The sequence below is a fragment of the Dermacentor variabilis genome, chromosome 6, assembly GCF_050947875.1.
Source record: "Dermacentor variabilis isolate Ectoservices chromosome 6, ASM5094787v1, whole genome shotgun sequence".
Taxonomy (NCBI): domain Eukaryota; kingdom Metazoa; phylum Arthropoda; class Arachnida; order Ixodida; family Ixodidae; genus Dermacentor; species Dermacentor variabilis.
Window position 1 is genome coordinate 121851 of NC_134573.1, and position 21712 is coordinate 143562.

The 21712-nt window shown below is 43.8% G+C and overlaps 1 protein-coding gene across 1 annotated transcript in view; it reads right to left on the reverse strand.

Annotated features, from left to right (window-relative positions):
- Window positions 1–255: 255 nt before the first annotated feature.
- The window catches only part of LOC142584564 (NADH dehydrogenase [ubiquinone] 1 beta subcomplex subunit 4-like), a 42706-nt gene continuing 21249 nt past the window's right edge, over window positions 256–21712 (reverse strand). Inside the window, exons 2-3 of the mRNA XM_075694666.1 lie at window positions 20957–21106; window positions 256–384 (exon numbers count right to left, since the gene is read on the reverse strand). Coding sequence (XP_075550781.1) covers window positions 316–384; window positions 20957–21106 — 219 coding nt within the window. The 3' untranslated portion in view covers window positions 256–315. The remainder of the gene's footprint in view (window positions 385–20956; window positions 21107–21712) is intronic.

Consider the following 21712-nt stretch of genomic DNA (forward strand, 5'->3'; position numbering starts at 1 on the left):
TGCTTGTCTTGTGTCTCCCTTCTTCGTGTGCTGTTTTATTCTGCGCTGTCTTTGTAATCATGCTTAACCAACTAGCCCACCAGCACATGCTCAGTGGCCAAGAGTATTGGTTTCAGTTCAATTCTGACCAAATGCTACTTTGCGATCGGCGTTTTTTTTTTCAGGCTCAGGCTCACTGTAATTACTGCCCATTATATGTACACCTTTTGACAAAAGGTTTGCTGCTGGGAACCCTCTTCACTGTGCGCAATGAAGTTCCACAACTCAACAAATGCTTTATTGCGCTACAATCACCTCACGTCCAGCACACCGCCGCTAGACCATCTTGAACATTCTGTCCTTGTATGCAATCTCACCAGTTCGGCACCTCCGCTCAAACTCTTGCTGCAACAAAAAAAGAGAGGCAAGGAAGGACAGCTCACTTGGGCAAGTCAAAATGAATTTCTATTAACCAACTCTGATGTGATAACATGTAGACAAAACCAAACCTGCTGTAATAGGGGACTTGCTACTCTACTATAAGCGCTAGCTACACTGTCACAGGTAAAACATGTGCAAAAGAGTGACTATGAATATGTGAAGATGATGAAGGGGGAGTGGACATATGATGTGTAAAGCACGTGAAGTGAGAAAAGATGAAGGAAAAGGAGGGGAAGGCAGCTGAGTTGGCACTGCTGACGTGGAAGAGGAGCAGGGCAGACGCATGTCCAGCTGTGCTCTGGAGATGGAAGGCAGCAGCTTCGGGGGCCACGGACTAGAGGGGACGTCCGAGAGTTGGCTGGCACAGCTCCATAGGCGAGCCTGCCAGGCATTGCAGCATTACATAAATAGACAGAGACATGATGCGAAGACATCAAAAAACATTTATCCCAAGAAACGATTCCAATGAAGAAGAACGAACAGCAAAGTCACCTAAAGTAAAATAAGCACCAGCGTTGTCTCCTTTCTTGTGTGTGTGGTTTTGGCGCAGAACTCATTTATTATGTCAAAGCAACCTGACACACCATAAACCCTATACACACAAGGAACTCCTGAAGGTAACTATCTACATAAAAACCAAAATAGATATTGGCTATATACTGCTCCTAGTTCGACCAGCCAAGTAACAAGTAGTTCCTAGGACTTGAATGTTCCGACCATCACCAGAAGTGGCTGGCGGATGTTGGCCCAACGTGGACCACATACGATGTTGGCCTGTGTGGTTTCGCAGCATTATAGGCGTCGACCTACGTTGCAAGTGACGAGGTTGTTGTTCTGTGTCGCGACCAGCGCAGCAAAGGACTCGCTCTTGGCCAAGCGGTTGCCTCTGTGCCACCGAGCAGTGGCCAGTGACAGAAGTATGGGGCTGGAGCGGGGCGGGGCTGTGGAGAACTGCCTCAGCACCGTAGCTGGGGCTCAGGAGCTGGATGTGTCCCCAGACAACTCTCAGACATCCCCTCTCCAGTCCGTGGTCCCCGAAGCTGCTGCTTCCCGTCTCCAGAGCACAGCTGGGCATGCGTCAGCCCTGCTCCTCGTCCTCATCAGTATGCCAGCTCATCTGCTTTTGCCTCTTTTTTCTTCTCTCACGCTTTACGCAGCACATGTCCACACCCACTTCATTTCACCAACTGGCTTCATTGTCTTTATCACATATTCGTAGTCACTCTATTGCACTTGTTTTCCCATTGACTCCATGGCACAAACGGTGGCCTTTTACAAGAAATGCCAGTTGGTTGCTCGCGGTCGGTTGCTTGAACTATGATGGAGGTGACACACCATTCCAAACAGCAAGAGAAGCGCACTTGTTCGCACTTGACAAGTAGTCTTGCCTGATACACAGCAGCATTTGAATGCATAGGGCGTGGCACTGCTTGCCTCGAGGTTAGCGATGGCTAGAGGAATGCACGAGTCTTAGATAATGATTCCATCGCTCTCTAAGCTCTGATGTGGTATTGCTGTCTGTATAGAAAGCTTAAGCATATTCGACAACATTTGGACACTCAGCAGGGAGCACTCGCTCATGCCCTGCAGCAGCTGTGCTCTTCCACTTTTTAAAAAATGTTTTATTGTTTATTTTTAGTATGTGGCATTCCGTAGCAAACAACAAATTGTCAAGCATTCAATATTACCGCCGCTGTGCTGCCTAGTGTGCACAAAGAGCAACAACTGCCTGCAACTGAGAAAATACAAATTTTGCGTGCACTGCTACAGAAGAAGTTTGAGGGATGCCCTGTCACTGACACCACCTCTCAGTGCATGGGAAACAAGAATTTAGCACCACAATGCACAAGCTAAAGTATTTTGTAACATAGAGCAATAGTTTCTGACAACAAACCATTTTTCTGAAATGCACTATAACCAGACACAAACAAATACGGGCACATGCAGACAAACACAGCTCTTTTACATGCCTATGCATTTATCTGTGTGCCTTGCTGTGTCCTTGTCTTCAAAAGCACAACCCATACCAGTGTTTCTATATTTGTCTGTGGCCAGTTATCATTAATGTTTACATTTTAGTATATATGAACACTTGCATTGGCAAAAACACATTCACACTGTTTGTATCATGTTAGCTCCTGCGTGTTACACATTTCTTCAGGCTTGTGAATGCTTCCACTTACCCGCACTTCGCATTTTACACTTCAGGTTTATACACAGTCATTTGTCACACTGTAGAATCCTGGTGTACAACTTATGCAACATACTACAGTCAACGACCGATAATTCGGACAAGCCTGATTATTAACACAGCCTTGCAGCACTGCCACTAGCCACATGGAATGAATGCATAAGGATGACCGAAATCTCAGAAACCTTACAGTGTGTCGTGTGATAATTCAGACAACGGCTGCGCGACTGTGTGCTAATACGGCTACCAAATCAAGCAGAAATAGCTATACAGTGAACTCTCACTTGAGTGAATTTCAAGGGACCGAAGGAAATAGTTCACTTAACTGAAAGTTCACTAAAGAATATTCACTAGACTAACATAAGACATGGAATACAGAGTCAAAAGTTTGAAGTGCAATTCATGGAGCAAAAGACATGGCATCCATAGTGTTAGAAATGTGTGAAATGGAAATTGTACATATCAATGAAAAACACACCACGTGGGTCGTTTGTGTGCACACGCAGAACCGATGAGACTGGAAAGAAAGAGACGACAACCATGCCACGACTAGCCGGTCAGAAAAAAACACACACCACGTGGTTTGTGGTGTGACAGATCGCCGCTTTGCTCTGGCAGCGTTGTAAGCGTCAGCGATGTTACTTTGTTCATGGCCTTCGAGATTACGTGCTTGCTCGTATTGTGCGGGCGATCTCGTTGCCGTTCGTTTTCGGCGCTGCCACTTTGCCCCAGGGGCGCTCTAGCGCCAGCGAAGTTACATTGCCGCTGGAGTGGCGGTTTGATGGGGGCGGGCATCGGTTGTGCCTGCAGTGCACTGCAGTGCAAGCCTTGGTCCTCTGAGCGAGTTCGTTAAACTGAAATATTGACTGTTCCGAAATTCGTTTAAGTGAAACATTTTTGCATAGAATCTATAAGAAAACTGCCGGGGATTTTTAAAAAGTTCGTTATTCTGAAATATTCGATAAACCGACGTTCGTACAACTGAAAGTTTACTGTATTTGTTTTGAGACACTGCCAGTATGGTCATCCACCATGTTGCAAGCACTTTGCGAAACCGAAACTAGCGAAGCCTAGTTGATCCAGTAGTCGATGAGAATTCAGTGCATACATTGACTACACTTTCATCAATCTGTAGCAGCAGTTTTGAATATGAATACTTAGCTTCAAATATCGAATTGAATAGCGAATAATGATATGCACATGCACTTATTTGTTATTTTGGAACATTACAATTACATTGTCAATGTTAAAAAACTAAACTCGTAAGCCATTATAATAAAGCATTGTGCATTTGGCTTATGTTAACTTGGAGAATTTAGTAATTCCCACTGGTTGTCCTTGCCAGCCTGTGCTTTATTATACTACATCGAAGGCACGTAAAATAGGAGGCCTTTGACTTTGTGCCAGTCGTCACTCATCGCACTTGCTGTCAAGCAGTAAGCTCAGAACTGGTGGTGGTGCTGCAAAAATGAAAGAATGTGCACCCTCGCTGTCCGTGTCTGCAAATCGGTGCCCATTCATACTGGGAGGCTGGCTTTCCCGCAAAGTTAAGACGTTTAGTGGCTAAGTGTGCTTTACAGGTGAAATATTGCTAACAGCACAAAATCGAAAAAGTGGCACAAAATCGCCCCAACATTTTTAAATTAGAAACAAATGCTAAGAACAGTGTTTGCTCCCGCGCTGCCAGCAATATATTCGATTTGATTCGAATATTCGTATCCAACTGAAAAATCCCACATTTTCGAATATGTGTTTTTGCAAATCAAATACGAATATTAAAAAATGTAATATTTGCACACCCCTTACCAATAACCCTGATGTGTGCTACGACATAATTCATCAAGCCGGGCTATCTGATCACGATATAACAGGTAGTCTGCTCTTATAAGTACATCTGCTGCTGCAATACAGTAGATTTTGACAGCATTAACTCTCAGTTATCAGCTTTTTCTATTATTGTTCAAACAGCTACCACTTGTGCACCATTGACAACTGGACAAAGTTAAAAAGCACTCAGTAACTTTATTTACTTAGGTTTAGTCTTTAAAACAACACTTTTTTCTTGTTAGAAATCTACACAAATTCTGGAAGGTGGTGAAGGGCCATAGCAACACAGCAGCTGAGCTCATTGGTGAAGACGGTGCAACCGTTTCAAGACCAAACTGCTCTTCTCTGTTAAACGACATATTTTCATCTTCGTTTAATGATACTGAACTGACCTCACTTCCCATACTTGCTCAATATGATTTTTCTCTAATGGATTTCATTACTGACTCTATTGGAATTCACATGTCAATACAAAAATAAAACTTTCTTCACCAGGCAAAGATGCTATCAATCCAAATTTCTTGAAAAATACTAAAACTTATTATTCCCTAATGTTGTAGATAATTTTTTCCGCAGTCACTAGATATTTGTGAACTTCCGAGTGATTGGAAAGTAGGGAAAGTGGTTCCCTTGCATAAGGTAGGTAATGTACACTCTCCTGGCTACCATAGGCCAATTTCCTTGACAAGCATACCTTGTAAATTATTGGAGCCACGTCATCTTAATCACTTTTCACGAAGAAAGCTCCTTCTTTCATATGCATCAACACAGCTTCAGGAAAACTTATTCGTGCGAAACACAACTCCTCTCCTTTACCCACAACCTATTTTCTGGACTTAACCATTGCTCTGTCATCGACTGAGTCTTCATCGATATTGAAAAAGCTTACCGATTCTGTTTGCCATAAGCTCTTACTATTAAACTCGGCATACTCAATCTGGATGCTAATATCTTACAATGGATCGAATGCTTCTTGCCTTTTCACAAGCAGTTCGTGCCAGTTAATGGCTATAAGTTTTAACAGCTCTCCTGTAACATCCGGCCTCCCTCAAGGGTCAGTTCAGGGCTCACTCTTCCTTACACACATAAATGACCTACCCAATAACATTTCCTCCTCTAAAGAGTAGTTTGCTGATGATTGCATAATTTACCATGAAATGTTAACAACCACTGATAGTGTTATCCTTCAGTCAAACCTAAACAGCGTTTCTGCATGGTGCGATACTTGGTGGATCAAACTGAATGAAGCTAAAGGTAAAGTAATGCGAATTTCCCAGCACGTTAGTAGTTTTCCGCCTTGTAATTATTCTCTTAGCAATGTTCTGCTGTCTCAAGGCTCCTTGTACAAATACCTAGGAATCCACATTACTGAGAACTTTTCATGGCAAGTACACATGGAACATATCATCAATAGCGCAAATCGATCACTTGGTCACTGACAAGTGGCCATAATGTGTTGTGAGACATCGATAGAAATGAAACGACCATGATTTATAGTCTAAAACTTAGTCTAAAATTATCAATAAAAATAAACTAATAAAACAAATAAGACAATTTGAAACTATAAAATATAGTCTAAAAACTAGTAAGTGCCGAGGCCTGGCACTGAAATCTTTATACTTCGGATGTAGTCTATGAGATTACTGCACGTAAGTCGGCTGTTATTAAGTACAACATAATTGTTGCTTAATATTGCAGTTGCTATATTATTAGACAGTTGTACTTTATTCTACGCTTCGGAAATCAAAAGTGCACACATGGCAACACGCTAAACTGCCTATCACGTGTAAAAGCGTCATTTCGATTTCTATCCCTTTGCTTTCATTTTGAGGGGTTAAATATGAAAGCAGTTGGACAGGAAATCACAAAAGCACGTAGGTATTATTGCAGAAATACTTTGACACTTCGGAAAACATGAAACGCAGGAACATCGACTTGATAAACAAAACACTTTTTCATAGTTATGGTTGCACTAGTCGTCTGCCTCCCACTAATGCCGGCGCATAATCACTATCGTGCTCACCTATCACCATTTTCAGTATGCTTTCAGTGAACGACTACATCCTCACTGCAGATCGAAAAATTTTCATAAACCATGTAAAAACCATCAAAACCATCAAAAATTTTGATGTTCCAAGGATTTTTCTGCATTACTAGTTCATGATTAGACACACTGATCAGTAAGCTTTCCATTGCACAAAAAAAAATATAGGTACCATAAAAATTGGTCGTCAGTACCTTTCGCGCATAATTTCTCACTTGCCCGTAGCAGTTTAAAACTACTACTTTATGAAACATTAGTGCGTCCTAAATTGGAATATGAGTCTTCTATTTGAGATCCCCATGTTAATTCCCCTGTCCTTTCTATCGAAGCAATCCCAACTCCCTCCATACAATTTATTCTATCGAACTATTCACAAACAGCTAGCGTCATCCTAATGAAATCCCTCTGTTTGCCTGACCTGTCACTTCGCCACAAAATTTCCCATCTGTCTTTTCCATAAAATTTATCATCTTAACCCTGTCCTACCTGTCCCTTCTATTACAACCCAAATATATATTTCCCATATGTACATATATATGAACCAGTACCTATTTCTGAACGCATGGACCACTGTTACAAAGTTGGCGTAATTTCCACTTTAACTCATTTGTTCCCGACACAAGCTCCAACTGGAACATTTATGCTGCCATTGCTTCAATCACAGGTACAAATGCCTTCAAAACTGCCATCATGCAAATCATTGCATAATTGTACAGCTGAACCTCACAATAACGAAATCGACAGGGAATGCAAAAAAAATTAACTTTCATGAGAATTTTGTTGCGAAATGAGACAGCATAGATAGGTCAAAATGGTGAGCCTTGCAGACAGGACACAACAGTAGAGAAGTGGACAACACGAACGCCGACTATCAACTGAAGGGAGCACTGAGGCGAAAAAAAGAAAGGCACAAAACTCATCTGCGCAAGTTCTGGAATGGTATCACTACGTGTCAGTCGGATACACATGCCAGTCTATGTGAGAGATAACTGTTAAGACACTTAATCTCTTCCTTATGTAAACTAATCGAAGGCTGACTCATGCATGCACTTCCACCGTTATAGATATGCCATGCCTCTACCATAAGACGCGTACCTTTATTCTTATGCCTGTACAATATCGCGCATTCATCTAACTCTGGCATACAGTTACAACCTTGGCAATGTAGGGAAACATTAGAAGGCGATCCACCAGTTAACGACCTTTTATGTTCCATTAGCCTCCGATTGATACACCGTCCCGTTTGCCCTACGTAGAACTGGCCACAGCTAAAGGAAATTTTATAAACCACACCCATACGACAGTCAGCAAAACTGTTGTTCTCATTGTGCTTCACTGGACAAAATTCTGTTCTTTCTTTTTTTTTTTTTTTGCCTTTCACCTGCTCCTTTTTCCTCTGCACAACAGCGCATATCTTGGATGGATGGATGGATGTGTGTTGTTTAGTGGCGCAAGGGCCAGGTATGGCCAAAGAGTGCCATGACTGATAATGTTGTGTTAAGCGCTGATCTTTTGAGTTGCGATGGTGGAATGTAACATGGCTGTAAAGTGGCCTAAAATCAATCAGTGTCATGGAAGCGTAAAATAATATATAGTATAAAATTATGATAGTGATACACGTAGTGGTCTGTGGATATTGTATGCGTGATAAGTGATCATGAAGCTAAAATGCAAGAATATGTAAATAGCACCTATGCTTCCAGGAGGCCTTTGAGCCCAAAGACTGGGAGGCAGGTGCTTCTTTTATTGCAGTTACCGCAGCAGAACCCTCTGTTAGGAGGCTGTGCTACGGATTTCCTGGGGCTATAACACGAAAACTATGTATATCTTTTAAAAATTGAAGCAGGGATTGGTATTTAAAGAGAGGTTCTATGCCTATGAACATTTGAGGATGGAGTGGAATTCGCTGCCGGTGTGGTAATGGAAAATTCTTTTTTTTTTTCCTATTTGCGTCTAATTCCCTGCATTGCATTCAGGATGTGAAGCACGGCAAGTGGCTCACCACATTTATCGCACATGGGTGGATCACCACCGGACAAGAGGTATGCGTGTGTGCTGCATGTGTGTCCTATCCGAAGTCTGCAAAGTGTTACTTCTGTATGGCGGTTCTTTGATACCGGCGGCCAGTTGCCAAGATATGGCTTGATAACATGTAGTTTATTTTCCGTTTCTTTGTGCCACAAGTGCTGCCAGAAAACCCTCAGCTTTTTCCTTATTGAGGGCTTGAGGTCCATTACAGGGACAATCATGGAAGTGTTGGAAGCGTTCGTGTGGACGGATGTGGCTAGCTGGTCAGCCAACACGTTTCCCTCTCTCTCTCGGTGCCCCGGCACCCAGCATACCACGATATGCTGCTTGGACGCATAGGTGGTTAGTAATGCTGAGTAAAGAGATACAATGATAGGGCTTTGATATTTTCTGACAGTTTTCAAAGCGTTGACAACGCTCAAAGAATCTGTGTATATAACTGCCTTTTGGATATTAAATTCTTTAATGTGTTTAACAGCGGCCAATATCGCATAGGCCTCTGCCGTGAAAATACTTGTGCTAGGGTGCATAACACCGGAATCCGAAAAGGATGGACCAACCGCTGCATAAGACATGCCAGAATAACACTTCGATGCGTCTGTAAAAAATTCAGGAGAGGAGTATTTGTGCTGTAATTCGAGGAAGTGCATTCAGATATGCGTGACAGGCGCACGCTTTGTAACAGCTACGAAAGATGTATCACAGTGTATAGGTTGCCACTGCCAGGGCGGGGGCCGTATAACAGGGGACATAAGGTGGTATTCAAGCAGTGGAACCCTTGTTTCTTCAGCTATGTGTCTAACACGCAGTGAGAAAGGCTTTGCCACTGTGGGCCAGTTGCGAAAAAGTTGAGAACTGAACAAATCATTTATAGTGGAATATGCGGGGTGCTCACTGTTTGTGTTCACTCTCAGAAAGTACATGAAAGACGAATATGTTCTTTTCAGATGAAGTGACCACTCATCCGATTCAACGTAAAGGCTTTCCACTGGGCTTGTTCTAAAAGCCCCTGTTGATAGGCGAATTCCTAAGTGGTGGACAGGATCTAGCACGCAGTTGGAGTAGCCGACTGGTAAACTATGGCTCCATAATCTAGTCGTGTGCGTATGAGGCTTTTATACAAGTTCATGAGACATGTTCTATCACTGCCCCAGGTTGTGCGTGACAGCACCTTTAAGATATTCATTGTTTTCATACATTTGTTTTTAAGATACTTTATGTGCTGTATAAAGATTAATTTCGCGTCTAGGATTATGCCTAAAAATTTATGTTCCCTATTTGCAGGCAGATGCTCACCATGCAAGACAATTTCAGGATCAGGGTGCAGGTTTCTTTTTCTAGAGAAAACGACACATGTGCTTTTTTGTGGGTTCAGTCTGAACCCGTTCTCATCAACCCATTTGGAGACATTGTTAAGACCAAGCTGGACCTGTCACTCACAGATTGCGAGAGAACTTGATTGAAATCCTATCTGCACATCGTCAACATATGTTGAATAAAAAATGTTACGTGGTATGTGTAGACGAAGAGAATTCATCTTTACTATAAAGAGTGTGCAGCTGAGCACCCCGCCCTGCGGCAAACCAGTTTCCTGTACAAATTTCCGTGACAGAATGTTGCCCACTCAAACATGGAATGTGCGATTAGACAGATAACTTTCGATAACATTGAACATATTACCATGTATACCTAACTGTGAGAGGTCTCTCAATATGCCAAACCGCCACGCAGTATCATAGGCTTTCTCCATATCTAGAAATACTGATACGAAAAACTGCTTATGAACAAAAACTTCACGGATACGTGCCTCGATACGTATGAGATGGTCATTGGTGGATTGGCCCTCCCGAAACCCGCACCGGTATGGGTCGAGCAATTTGTTTGATTCAAGGAAGTGTAGTAGGCGACAGTTGATCATTTTTTCGAAAACTTTGCAGAGGCAACTTGTTAATGCTATAGGTCTGTAACTTGATACAGAGGAAGGATCCTTTCGTGCTTTAGAATTGGAATTATAATAGCCTCCTTCCAAACAGAAAGAATCTCGCCGGAAAACCATATAATGTTGTAAAGGTAAAGGAGAGTGTTTTGTGTTTCGGGGGGTAGTTGTTTCAACATCTCATATATTATGCGGTCTGAACCTGGGGCGGATGTATTACAACAGTTCAGTGCTGCCTGCAGTTCTGCTATGCAGACGGGTTCATTGTACGCCATACTTTTAGCACATTTTCTTTGTAACTTTTGCTGTTCTATTCGTGTTTTGTATTTTAGGAAGGTTTCGGAGTAGTGCGAGGAGCTCAATATGCATTCAAAATGTGCACCAAGAAAGTTGGCTTGATCTTCCACGCTTTCTCCATGGCTATTTATTAGAGGTAAGGAATACGTTTGTTGCCCATTAACTTTCTTCACTCTATTCCACTTTTCTCTCATCTGCGTAAGAGTTAATGCTTGATATAAACTTTGCCCAACTCTCTTGTCTTGCTTGTGGGCGCGTTCTCGCCTGTGATTTGACATGCTTAAAGTTTTCCAGGTTTTCTGCTGTTGGTGAATCGCGAAGCAGCGCCCACGCTTTGTTCTGGTTCCTCCGTGCTTGCCTACATGCATCGTTCCACCAGGGAACACGCCGCTTGGAACCAGTGCCACTCACTTGAGTAATACACTTAGAGGCGGCATCAAGTATGTAAAATATGTGACAGCATCATCTATGGTTATACCGGACATCTCAGTCCACGTCATGTGAGTAAGAGTTCGTTACCGTTCCCAATCGGCTGAGTCAACCTTCCACCGAGGGAGCTGCGGGAGAAGTTGATCTTGTTCCGTCGTACTTAAGATTACTGGGAAGTGGTCGCTCCCATACGGGTTATTAAGCACACTCCATTTAAAATAAGGTAAAAGCGTCGGCGATAAAATGCTAAGATTTATGGCAGAATATGACTTGTTAGCCAGGTTAAAATATGTGGGCTCCTTTGTATTCAATAGATATGCTGCAGAAGAAAAAAGCAGCTGTTCAATAACACGCCCTCGCGAATCACAGCGTGAATCGCCCCACAAACTACTATGTGCATTAAAATCCCCAAGAATCAGATAGGGCTCCGGGAGCTCATCTATTAATGATTCTATGTCGCGTCTGTGAAGGTGATAATGTGGTGGTATATACAAGGAGCAGATGGTTATGAGTTTATTTAAAAGTACGGCTCGAATGGCCACTGCCTCAAGGGCCGTTTGGAGCTTGAAATGCTGACATGCTATACTTCTATCAGCAATGCTGGCTACACCGCCAGATCTTGCGACAGCATCCTCGCAGTCTCTCCGGAAAGTCCTGTACTGTCGGAGAAAGTTAGTGTGCTTGGAAGTTAGATGGGTTTCTTGCACACACAGCACTTTAGGTTTAAACTTAGAGAGAATTTCTTGGACATCATCTAGGTTTCTTAGTAGTCCTCTAACTTGCCACTGCATAATGTTATGCATATTGAAAAGAAGATTGTGCTGTGTGTCTCGAGAGACAGGAGAATGACGTTACTTTACAGAGCCTTTGTTAGGCCCTGTAATTGGTGTTTTGTCTTTTCTGGAGCGGTCAAGAGAACCTCGCCGCTCCTTCGACGCTGCCTGCGCAGTTTGGCTTGGACTGGTGTCCATAGCCTCTTGCAAGGCACTCGACACTCGCTCCAGAGAGCAATGTGTGCGTCATGTAGACTTCATCTCAAGCGACAAAGTCTTCGTCCCCACCGGGCTGGAGGTCGACAAGACCCCTGTGGCCTCTGCGGTGCCCTGGCTGCTGCCGGAGCTTGAAGAGGCAACTGGTGTGGACACTTTGAGAGATGGCAGGGCAGCGTTGGCTGCTCCCACCGTAGGGGTGGGTGGCATTAGCCTCGGCACGCTAGGCGTGGTCCGGGCTGCCACCAGAAGTCATTGTGGTGCAGCCCCCAGTTGCATCACTTCAGTGAAAGATGTTTTTAATGAAAATAACGAGGAGACCCTTTGTCGTGCTTTACAGAAGGTTATGTTCTCCTTAAATTTTACAGTAATTATTTCCTTTTATTTCTTCTAGGCTGGACAAGCTCTGGAGTATGCAGGGTGACTGCCGTCGCAGTTCGCACAATGTACCTCTCATCATTATTGAAGTCATCAGCAGAGTGACCGGTTGTGCCGCACTTCGCGCACATAAGCTGCCCTCGGCAGCTCTGGGATGCGTGACCAAATCGCTGACATTTGAAACAATGTCGCGGGTTAGGAATGTAGGGTCGAACATGAAGTTTTACATAGCCGGTTTCAAGAGACTCGGGTAAAGTAGTTGAACTGAAAGTGAGTATTAAATGCTTTGTGGGATTTCGTTGCCATTCCGTCTAACTTTGATGCGCTGCACATGGATTACGCCTTGGTCCTTCCATCCATCCAGGAGTTCTTCATTCAATGCCAATAAATCTTTATTTGATACTACGCCTTTGACTGTGTTCATAGTTAGGTGTGCGCTCACAGAAACAGGAATGTTACCAAAGGCTACGAGGTGTGCAAGTCTGTTGTATTGTTCTTTGTCTTTTAGTTCGAGGAGCAAGTCCCCACTTGCCATCTTTGTTACCTTATAACCAGCTCCAACGGTCTCTTTTAGGCACTTGGCCACAAGGAATGGTGAAATTGCTCTAGCTTTTGTGGATGTTTGTTCACAGTGAAGGACGTGGAATTTCGGGAACGTTTCTTTGTTTTTGGGCAAGAAGAGCGAGGTTGCGTCGGTGCGCACTCTTTTCAAGGCACGATCAGGTGGAAACAGGTTCGAGGATCCCGTAGAAATAAGTGATTTGTTCGGCAACGGCGTCTGCCAACCACCAAGGAGCCCAACAAGGGGACGTGGCAGAACATGTAAACAAGTCTGCACAGCGCCAGCAGTATGCCGTTACTATAACCCAATATGGTATACCCAAGGTAGGACAGCCACACCAGGTTAACCCTTGCCGCCAGGAAAAGTCGAAGTGAATGGAAAAGATGAGAGGACAGGAAAGATTAAAAGTAGAAGAGAAAGACGAAGAGGGTCGAGGGAAGAGGGAAGGCGAGAGGGTCCAACCCTTGTGTGCTCGGGTACGTGGTGTCGCAACACACCAAACGCCTGCTGACGCAGACGCCCCTGCGGGGGACAGCGCATATCTTACCTAGCTTATTGGGAGCAGTGAAAGCAACATTAACATCATATCTACTTGCAACTTTTTAAAGCCTGTGCAATACTGAACGAATATACGGAATAGCCACTACACTTTTTTGCTATTACTGCTTTCTGTAATGACATCCGTCCCCCTCGAAACCGACTTATTTATTTATTTATTTATACAAGTACCTGCAGCGCCACAAGGGCATTATTGCAGGGGGGGACAAATTGAAGAAAAGTGAACATGTGACAAAAACTTGATACAGCAGAGCACAGGTGGTAAAAGTAACAAAATACGTAACATAGATGAGTCATCTCGACGGCAAAACGGTCTTGTGAAATGCGGTGCAAATTTGCAAGACAGAAATGGAAAGGGTACACAATCGCATGAAGTGCAATGCCAGCCAAATGATATAAAGAAAACGGGATAATATACTACGACAGACTGCGTGACAATAAAGACAGAAACTCTGAACACGTTTTGAGGCATTCAGCCACAGTGGCCACTGCTACGCTAGGATAACCTGCTTCTAATAGGTGCCGGACCTGCGGACCTGCCGGACCTGCGGACCTACATTGCCAAGGTTGTAACTGCACGCCAGAGTTAGATGAATGCGCGATATTGTGCAGGCATAAGAATGAAGATACGCATCTTATGGTAGAGGCATGGCATATCTATAATGGTGGAAGTGCGTGCATGAGTCAGGCTTCAATTACTTTACGTAAGGAAAAGATTAAGTGTCTTAACAGTTATCTCTCACGTAGACCGGCATGTGTACCCGACTGACACGTTGTGATACCATTCCAGAGCTTGTGTAGATGAGTTTTGTGTCTTCTTTCTTTTTTTCGCCTCAGTGCTCCCTTTACTTGATATTCGGTGTTCGTGTTGTCCACTTCTTTACTCGTGTCCTGTCTGCACGTCTCACCTTTTTTGCATATTGAATCCTCATCAACTAGCTCAGCTTTCTGTCATTTTAGATAGGTAATGTGTTGCAGAACGAAACTTTACAGTCAAAATTCTGTTAGCCTACTTTGGCAAGCTTTCTCAAGGGCATAGAACCACATTGCTGCCAATGCAAAGTGCACCGTATGCGTCGCAGTGGTAGCACTGCCGTGGAGCAGGGGGGTATTCTGCAAGAGTCCACCTAGTGGACTGTCCATTTCGGCCGCTGCCAACTAGGATGCAGCTGTACGAGCGAGGAGGAGACAAGTGGCCCTAGCCAATTAGCAACGCTCGAAATGGACAGTCCACTAGGTGGACTTTACAGAATAACTCCCCAGTATCTCGGTCTATTATTTTCGGAGATACGATCACTTTTATGAGATTTTGCACAATGTGGCATCAGATGCAGAGCAACAGTGCTCCACGCATGCAGCAGCATTTCTCCGGCGCAAGCTGTTGCCCGTAGGCGCCGACACGTCCGGTGTCGAGCGTGAGTCATTGTATCTCATATGCCCGAAGACAGTCGACCGAGATTATGGCTCCTTCACGCAAATCTATGTCCGGCGCCAAATCCGCACACACTGCCTGTCAGGTGGCACCAAAACCAGCGCTATTGAAGCAAGGAATGCGTAATCCTGGACGATCGCTCAATTGGCACGCCCTGTTGTGACCGCCACCTCAAGCGCCATAAATGGTTCTACGTCGGAGAAACAGATTTCCTTGTTTTTGCTGCATTTTTCTCATCGAGGCATGCATTGCGCACTGCCCTAGGTGTGCAAAAACCATCAGCACATGTCGGTAGCAACATGTGTGCCACTTCAAATTGGCGATCAACAAACAAGATGGTGGCCATGACGTGTTTCCGGTTCTTGGTTGTTCTTGCAATAAAACATGGTGGCACCCACACGAGTGTAATGTAGTGGTATTTTATGCAATTTTAGTGCAAAGCAATCGCATTTGAGCACATTTTGGAGCCTGCTAGCCTTGTGCGAGTAGGTCATATGCGGGATTACATTCCAGTAAATTTAGCTGATGTGGGATAGTAAAGTCGCCGACCGATTTTCCGGACTCCAAAAATTCGGACATGCCCGATTATTCGGTCAGCTTCACGGCACCGCCACTCCCCCCATAGACCATAATGTATAACTGCCAAAAGTTCGGACACGTTGCAACCTCTCGTCTGATTTTTCGGACACTCCTTGAGCCAACTCGATCGAGAGCATCATGCACCGACTATGACCGGCGCATAGTTCGACTTGCTGAACGCCATTTTTGTTTTGAACAGAGCCTCCTTGCTGCCCCACGAAGTGGCGCTACTGGAAATCTCCGCTCATCATCATCGTTTCCGCCTGGTTCGATAGAGTGGCTCTACAGCAGTTCCAGTTTTAGCTTAGTAAGCCATGTCAAGACAATCCAGCAGCTGATTAGTTTCTTCGCGCACGACAGTGCGAGCAGGCTACGTTTGTCATTTGTGCGACTGGTATCGGCACGGTGGTGTTTGCTTTGTGTGCTGTGTCGAGGTTTCGGTGATCCAACGCGTCAAGTGTCTAATGGCGCTGACAGTGCCCGCGCAGACTTCGCTGGGGAATGCCGGCAAGCGGGTGCCGGGAGGCCTAAGGTTTGTCGCCTTCCGATGTGCACCCTACTGACGCGGAAAATGTTCTGGTGAGACCTGCGCAGTGGTTGCATTGCGATTCCGGACACCATCTCATTTGACAGTTTCACAGGTGCTGACACTGCTGCACTGACATGCGCAGAACTTGACGACAGCGAGATCATTCGTCAGGTTTCTGCTGCACCGCCGAACGATGACTCTGAGTCGTAAGATGACGCACGATGTGCTACGCTGCCGTCGCATGCGGAGCGTGCACAAACAGTGACTGTGCTTTAAGCCACCTATAGTGACCGTACGACCCTCTCCGAGATTTAGGCTTATCTGACTGCGCGTAAACGGAACAGCGTGCAACGGCGCATTCACGATTTCTTCAAGCCTACTGCCAAGCCCGAATAAGCGCGTAGAAATAAAGGATTTCATTTTTTTTTTCTTAATCTGCTTTTCCGGACAGCTGTTTATTCGGACATTTCCGCAGTCCCCGTGAAGTCCGAATAAACGGTCGGTGACTGTAGTACAGCAACATTTCGCTGTCTAAAAGTACAAAATGCATTGAATCCTATGGGCAATCGCCAGGGATATGAAAATATTTTGTTGTCGTGGGATTTTGTTATTGTGGGTTACGACTGTATTATCCTGTTCTACTTTTTGCATGTTTTACCCACTCCTCCATGTAATGTCTTGACCTTAAGATTAAATAAATAAATTGGTTGTTTCGTCTCTTTGATAAATATAATGTGCACTCCAACACTGCCATGGTACACCAAAGCTTCAACCCCTTAATAATGATAAAAGAAAGTTCACTGGTGATCATGATACTCGCTAATGCAAAATTTGAGCGCAGCTCTATATGCGTTTTCATTCCACGATATATTGAGGCTAGCAGAGTCGTGACGTGCGGCGCTATATATAGACTGGCCACACAATTGCCACTTCCCAGCAACTGCAGCTTATGCAACCGTAATCTTTACTGGGAAATGCTTGCAGCGAACGATAGGCGTGAAGGTGAACTTCGTGGTTCTTTTCTTTCCCCCGTACACCCAGTGCCACGGATGCGTGGACATGACCACCATCTACCCCTTCGCTGCCTGTCATCCGCCGCTGTGCTCCGTGCTCACTCTTTCACCCTTCACTATGCTTGTTTGCTTGGTTAAGGTGAGGCATGCCGACAGTCAACGCAGGAATGGGTGCCCAAGAGCTGTGCTCTAATACGTGTTTGCATAGGGAAGCTGACAAGGATGGTCTCTCGGATTCCTGGCACCGTTATAAGGTCTGCGATAAATACAAATCATTGCTAAAATCATGTAAATGTCACGTCTTTGCTCATGACTTATCTTCTATGCACACTAACAAACTTCGATTCTGATGCGTAATAAAGTCTTGTAGTTAATGAGCACGGTGAAATAGTTCACAACTTGGAATGTGCTGAGCTGTTGAATAATGCACTTTCATCTGTATTTAAACATGAACATACCATGTCACTGTCTCTGCATTATCTATTTAACATATGAATGGCAGACATAATTGTTAGTGAGACAGGAATTCCTTCAGTACTAAATAAGCTGAAAGCTTACTCAGCATCTGATCATACAGGAATAATAAGATGTAAAAAATCTTTCCCGAAGCTTTTCACCTATATTGTGTGCCTGCTTTTCTCAGTCTCTATCAACTAACTCTATTCCACAAGACTGGAAGGTGGCAAAAGTCATTCCCATCTTTAAGTCTGGTGACCACACACAACCATTAAACTATTGCTCCGTCTCACTGACTAATACTATTTGCAAACTATTTGAACACATCTTGATTTCAAACTACTTGGAAGACCACAAAATTATTTCTGAATGCCAGCATGACTTTCATCGGGGCTTTTCATGCGAAAGTTAGATGGTTTTTTAGAAGACTTGCACTCATCTATAGACCATGAATTCCAAGTTGATGCTGTCTTTTTGAATTTTTCAAAGGCTTTTGATCCTGTTGCTTATTATGGACTACTATACAGCTGAACATGAACAGCACCCTCTTCTTGGCAAACACCCGCATGAGGCTGACGTAACACTCAGCATCTGCCACTGTCTGGCCTGAATCGCCCGTACTTTTGCTTTCCGTTTCGGGCTTATCACTTCATTAGGTGACACTTCGGCCATAACAGAGGCAACGATAACGAAAAGTCGAACCTTGTAGCCAACATATTTTCGTGGTCGCAGCAGCACTGCTGAGCACCTTCGCCTTCCAAGTGCCACACACCATAGCCAATGGTAGATCCCTCTCACGTGGCAGCATCGACTTCTTCATGCCACGTTCGATAGCATGAACGATGTCCAATTTTTCTTCTATGCTGCGCACCTGATTTTTGTCCTAGCTTGCACGACGCCATAACGCGGGCCACTACCATGCCACTATGCTCTCCAACTCTGGTACGGTGCCAAAATGATGTTGATATTGATGTGGCTTCACCCTTCCAAGCGCTCTCTGCATTTGTACTTAGAGGCCGTTCTGATGTCTGAGGCTCATTGTTCTGTGGGCTGACGTACCGCTGTGATTTTGCGACAAAAAACGGAAACACTACATGTTAACCGATACGCACGCAATAATCTGGTACGGTGCAGATACAAAACGCATTATGTTCAATGGCCGCTGAGTTGGAGATTTGACTTTACTACTTTTGAAACAAAACTACTGTTTAAGCAGGTACGGTTTAACAAGGTTTTACTGTAGCATGTCCTAAAATTGAGTACACCTCGTCTATCTGAGATGCTTCTTAATGTTATCTCATTCAAGAAATTTAATCGCTACAAAACTGTATGTTTCACTTCATTTATTCAGATGATTCACCATACACTAGGATTTCTGCATTAAAAGATTGTGCTCAGCTTGATGGCTTAACGCATCACCGAGCGGCATCGATCACCTTTCGCTGCTCCATAAGCTTTATCATCATCCGTACCTTAACCGGATCGTCAAACCACCCGCAACCTCGTTTTCCCGCACAGATAATTCTTTTAGAACAAAAGGTTTAACTTGCCCTTTCATAACTTTGAGCCAATTCTTAAATCTTCCGAACAATAACTGAATGGAATAACCTGCCATCACACATTGTTAATCAAAAGAGATTTCCCATGTTTCCAGGAACTCCTACACCCAGAATTAGTTGAACTGCTCATTACGTACACCTTCGCGGCTTGTCCACATATTTAGTGGTGTATAAATTAATTGTTTACTGTTATGTTGAAACAACTGTCTAAATTACAAGACCGCATTTTCTACCACTTTTTCTGTACTTTCTTTTTTTGTGCCATTATTATCTATTTAATGTCTCTGATGATCAGCATATTGCTATTTTTATTTTCAATTTTGTACTTGGTTTGCTTTTGTATGTTGCAGTCCTGCCCACCTGTACCGTTTTCACCCTCACTTGTTTATCTGTTTCATTTGGGGATTTCATTCTATCGTCTAATTTTGCATAACATAGTTCACTTCATCTTTGTGTTTCCCCCCATCCCCGTATGCAACACCCTTTTGAGGGGCAAGCACATGTGCACGCAGCAGCATGTGTTGTCAAAAATTTGGCCACATTCATGAGCAATGACTTTTGCAAAATTGAAGGCATCTTCTGAAGTGACAATACTAAAATACGGCACATCTATTTTGGCCACTAATGGAATAAAGCCACTTTTGTTTGGGCAAATCCAGTATTTTGGACTCCCAATTGTTCGGACGTTTTGGAGGTCCCCGTCAAGTCTGAATCATCAGTTGGTGAACATCTTAATCCTATTAAATGTTTACAAAAGCGCACTTCAAGAGTGACATCTTACTCAAGGTATACCGGAAACAGTAAACCATCGTTTAGCAAGCTGAAAGTTTGGCCTTTTGACATTTTGTCCATTCTGCATTTTTTAATTGCTCAGACTGTGGTCATCTGGCAGCGACATAATACATCAAACCGCAATGCTCGAAAATTTGCTTTTCGAAACTTCAAACTTCCCCATAACAAAAAATTTTGCTGTCAGTGATTGCTGCCGTTCGTGGGTCTAAAGGAGTTACACAAACTCCCATTTGAATGAATGCATATAATTACATCTACTCGCTCCAGTACTGCATTGTGAAAGAATGCTAGTGTTAACTAGGTTATTGTAGCATGAATTTGTGTAGAATTTATATGTAATGATGTAAGCATTTCTTCTTTTATGACTTGTTTTCATATTGTGTGGTGATAATTGCCCAATGTGCCTTTTTAATTGCACGCAGAACTGGCCTGCGGCTATACTTTCAAACGTCCTCATAAAAACCATGTAAATATTTATATAAAATTCAACAAATAGGGACGTGGCTACCACACAATAGAATTTTAGAATATGAAGGAAGAATATATTAAAGTACAGAACACCTGCAGAACTTTTGTTGGGCTAGTTGGTGCATGTTACTGAAGTACTAAAGCGCCAAACAGACGACACAAGAAGAAACACGGACGAGCGCTCGTCCGTGTATCTTCTCGTGTCGTCTGTTTGGCGCTTTAGTACTTCAGTACAGAACACCTGCTCAAGAAATAAAAAGATATGCTCGACATACATTATCATAAAACTTCCAGCATGGCAAATAAACATGCATACAAATCCAAAGCAATACCGCAGCTTAGGGAAAACATTTAGAAGTTGTGGCAAGCCCTGCTACCTGGTTCTTTGCAAAAGAATAAGTTAGTCCTTGCAATGATGATGCAACATGAAAGGGTCAAAGTCATTGCTGATGGGAGTCGCCATACATACCCTGTCCTTATGAACAACATATCCAAGGACAAGCATGGGCAAGATGGATGCAGCAAACCAGTGCAGGCCTCCCTTGGGGGTCGGACGAAAATGCTCGTATATCATGCTGTTGGAACGAGCCGCTTGATATCGCATCATCTGGGAGTCAAACTGGTCACACAGGAAGGAAGACAATGACAGCAATGAGTACAGGGCAAGGTCAACAACCATGAGATCACACGAGTGACCCAACACTACAAATGGGCCTCTCAATCAAACGTCCTCTCCAGGGATGCAAGAGATTAGGGCGAGAAGCAGCTGGGCCGTCCCTGAACTTTTCTCACACTCCTAAGATAATCAGTCTAGAAATGTGCAAAGCTGCAATAATTACAAGTGCTACAAGTTGGCCTCACTGAAGTGACAGGACAGGGCCATGTGATTTAAAAAATACTATGCTGCATTTGATACGAGCATGACAATTGAGAATGCACCTCTGCTTGACACTTGTAACAGTTTGCTGGTGCCATATGAAAGAGACCAGTGGGAAGAGGTGCCAAGGCAGAACTGACTGTCACACTTTTAATTGTAACAGATGGCAATGAGGGCAACTACGTGGCACGGTACGAGCTAATTCCAGCCAAGAAATTTCCGAGCAACTGTTACCTTTGGTGCTCGATAAGATCCTCAAGGCAATGACTGAAAGATAAGATGATAGGATGAGGCTGGAACTAACCACGGGGAAATTACAAATATATGGCCTCCAGCAGTCTTCGGGCA